Below are 4019 nucleotides of genomic sequence, written 5' to 3'. Positions count from 1 at the left end.
AGATTTACAAAATTTTTTTTCTATTGTTTTTTTTTTTTAGATGCAGTTTTAGTTATTTTGGTACTTCAGTTTTTTTAAGGAAAGGTTTTATTTGCCCTGTGGTGAACAAATCGGCTGTAACTTCGTCCTGACCATCAAACAAAGCAACCCGCAAAAATGCTTATTTTCCCTTCTCCGAGTCTGAGAAGTCCCTGCGTTGCGTAACGTTTCCTGTCTATCAGGGAGACGTAAAAACACCAAACACGATGTTCTATTCCTGCAAACAGCTGAACGCCTCTGACACTTTCCCAAAACTTGCGAAAGCGACCGGAGCCGAGGAGAGATTGGATGCTGGCTTTCTGCCGCTTCAATCCGGTGCTCTCAAACAGACACACCTCCGTCTAAAACAAACACTCCCTCACTGTATATTTCACCCTGGCATTGGACTATACAATGTGTCGTAACGTGTTTGGAAGGCTTCGATGTGGCCTCGCGCCTGCGTTGTCCTTACCGTTGAAGGTCAGATATCCGAAGAGAGCAGCCAGCAGATACATGACAAACATTCCCAGGAACGAGACATTTGCAACGTTCTGCATCTTTCTTCTGGAACGGCTGCGCATACAAAGCCAGAGAAAGAGTTAGCTTGTGCATCATGTGTCACTTAAGTACTTTATAATGACGCGTTAAAGCCACTCACTCTTTGAGCTCCTCATACATGGGCAGAATAGCCGGGTGGCACACAAACGCGAAGGTCAGGATGGGCACTGCATACACAGTCTAAGACACAACGATAAAGTTAGATCATCACACACTCCTTTTATTCCAATGTAAATTTCTGAATGCAAATATCCGGTTTATACCTGTGAATTGAAGACAAAGTACTTGGGCTTGCAGCACTCTTCATCGGTAGTGTTAACCTGCGGCTGAGAGACGTTCACTGTGATGTTAATGGAGTTCTCCAGGAACGGACAGGGGATCTGGAACTTCTTGTAGATCACCTGAAGAACAACAGCGGCAGGGAACGTCTCGTCAGACTAACAATAGCGGCTGGAAAGACACTCTCGCTTGCATTTGCATGTTTATTTCCATGCTAAACAAGAGCAATCTAAGGCGGATGTCTCAATACTCACCACAATCAGGAAGAACACCATGCATAACAAGGAGAAACCACTAGTGTACCCCAGATAGCCTGAAACACAAACCATGAGGATCAGCATTTATGTTTTATATATCATTTTTCTAAAACTGTATTACATTTATTTATATATATATTCAAAGACAATTCAAGCTTTGTAATCATGATAATTGTATGTTTTATATTTTAATAGTAATAGTAATCATATTGTACTACTTTCACGTACAATTGTATAAATAATTTAATTTATATTTTTCTATTTCTATTTTCTATTTTTTCTATTTTATTTAATAGTCTAAAAAAGTATACAAAGCATATAGTACAGTATATTATGTTTTTACGATACACTTTCTGTGTGTAAAATATAGCGGTATTACTTATTTAATGCCACTTTATTTTATTTTCTATTCATTTGAGAAGACTTACCCAGGTTTTTAAGCAGCGAGAGCGGCAGTATGATAGCCAAAGTGACGATCAGCACCAGATAATCTCCGTTAGTGTACCACGCGCTGGGAAAAAAACACCACAGACGTCGATATTAGCACGCTGAGGAAACGACACGCAGCTGTTCTGCAAGACCCTGCTTCACAAACACAAAGCTCCAGAGCGCGTTTCGCTTTTGCCGCGTGGCTCTGTAGGGGCCTAAATCTTTAATGTCAGTGTTTGTTGCATTAGGTCACTGTCACAAAGCTCTCAATCGACGTCTTTGAGCAGACGTTCAGACCCCCCCGAACGGACAGCTGTACAATGAAGCGCTCACACTGTTCTACACAGAGCTGGAAAACATTCCAGTACAACAACAACAAGAACATCGGCCTGTCCTCGCACAGCTCCGGACGGCATCTAAGAGCCAATCGATGAAGAAATCTTACTTGTTGTTAGAGTCCAAGAAGGCCTTAATGACGATGGGCAGTTCGTACTTCACGATGTAGAGGTAGCTTGCCATAGCTGGGATTAAAAGAGAGTTTAAAAAAAAAATATTTAGTGCATTGAAACAAACCAAAATGTCTGGGTTTAGGTTAAAAAAACGTTGTGAAATGTAGTTTACTTGTTTAGTGATTATAATGTTGTTTAAGGTTTAAGGATAATTTGATTATGTGTTAATTAAACGTTTATTTTAAAATGTTAGAACATTATTTACATACGTTACAAAAACATTTATTGCATCAACTTTATTATCACGTGATTTAAGTTTTAATATACAAAGAATATTAAATGTTCTTTTTTTTTCTGATGCATTTATAATGTTATCTAAAGATTTCTTCTTTTTACTTAAATGTAACTATCTTTTATATTTTAAACTGTTAAAATGTCCGGTTATTATAAACCTTATTTTTACCCAAAATGCATTAAGTGATTCTTTAATTTTTTTTTATATTACAAAACTTTAAAAATGTCTCGTTTTCTTGTCGTGATTAAAGGTTACAAAAACATTTCTTAGATTGTTCCTCAACTACAAATGAACTCGGAGCTCGTATACTGAATATTGATAAAGTTGCAAGAATGATTCATAAACGCTCCTTTGAGAACGTTCCTTATGAGCTGGATTCACATTGCTATTCGTACCTCCGAAGTTCTGCATGGTGATAGAGCAGGACGCTGCCAGTTTGCCGGGAATCCCGAAGGCCTTGTACCCCAGCTGTTCATACACCAGAGAACCTGGACAGAGGGGGCAGAGCATTAAAACTCATACTTGTCACGGTTAAAAATAGACATAGACGCGCAGAAAGAAGCTAACCTCCTTCGTTGGCTGTTTTAAGCAGCAAATGGACTGAGTAGAGAGAGAAAATGGCAACGGCGACCAGCAGCATCCTGCAGGAGTGAACAAAACACTTTGAATTATTAAAATCGCTCTCAAACTCTTGCATAACCACCAAAAGTTAATGTCAACACGAGGTATTTTCACACGGAAAACAGTACTTTCAATGGAGACAAAGCGTGAACAGAAAGCCCAGGAATATGCATTAGGGAAAACGGAAAGACTTCCGGTGCTAGACAAAACGACCTCAAGCACTCGCCTGCCTGACAACTGGACTTAATTGACCGTCTAACACACATGTGTTCATAACTGAGGGCGGTGACTATGGATTAGACGTGATTATATTCTCACACACTCATTCATCCCACTGTCTGGAGCAGGCTTGATCCCGTTATAACCTGCGCGACCTTCAGTAGATTTCCACTTCACATGCCCGGAGCTGACGGTCACACCTTTGCTATTTAACACAATCCTCAAGGTTTTCTTTAATGCACTGACTCAAACACCGGATTAAAACCGTTAGGACTTTACTGTGCATCCCATTTCAGTTGCGTAAGGAATCATTCGTGTCATTTATTGACGGATTCCTGGAGATCTGGCAACCGGATAGCAACACATTTACATAACCGGCAGAAACTCCTCTATCTCCCGATTAACACGGCTTTGTTTGTAAACACTAAGACGAAGCACGACTTGCGTTCATTTTCTTGACCAGAGCCGAAGCGACTGACTCAGATCAGCTGCAGCAGATTTACACCAAACTGAATCTGGGGCAAATTGCTGTGCTCATTAACGCCACTAATTATCCTAATCGGGTAAATCGTGGACATTTCTGCACATTGTGTTCACAGATTACAAAAACCCTAAACTCACGGCTAACTCTGGAAACATGGGGGTTTTTTTGCCTCTGCTCATGCAACTTTTTAAAACAGGTGTTTTTGGCATTACGCGTATATATCTCACACAAACATGGCAATGCCAGTGTTGGCCATGGCGTAGGAAAGTCCCAGGATTCCACTTCCCATGATGGCATTGCCCAAGTTAAACACCGACATCCCGAACGATGCCGAACCCGGGCTCTGGAAAAACAGGCACGGTGAGATTCATGCGTGAGTCGGCAGCATCTACTAAAACCTCTCAGACCAG

The 4019-nt window shown here is 40.6% G+C and overlaps 1 protein-coding gene across 1 annotated transcript; it reads right to left on the bottom strand.

Moving 5' to 3' along the window:
• Positions 1-410: 410 nt before the first annotated feature.
• On the bottom strand, positions 411-3993 carry LOC122333271 (sodium-coupled neutral amino acid transporter 2-like). The gene is made up of 9 exons (XM_043230817.1): positions 3837-3993; positions 2853-2926; positions 2681-2773; positions 1987-2062; positions 1541-1623; positions 1110-1168; positions 840-977; positions 677-756; positions 411-591 (listed from the first exon to the last, which is right to left on the bottom strand). Exons 1-9 carry the CDS (start codon positions 3926-3928, stop codon positions 426-428), a joined length of 861 nt encoding a protein of 286 aa, XP_043086752.1. The 5' UTR covers positions 3929-3993; the 3' UTR covers positions 411-425.
• Between the last annotated feature and the right edge of the window lie 26 nt (positions 3994-4019).

This window comes from Puntigrus tetrazona, unplaced genomic scaffold, assembly GCF_018831695.1.
Source record: "Puntigrus tetrazona isolate hp1 unplaced genomic scaffold, ASM1883169v1 S000000228, whole genome shotgun sequence".
NCBI classification, from domain to species: Eukaryota; Metazoa; Chordata; class Actinopteri; order Cypriniformes; family Cyprinidae; genus Puntigrus; species Puntigrus tetrazona.
Note: the sequence above shows the minus strand (reverse complement) of the source record. Positions and strands in the feature narration are given on the sequence as shown.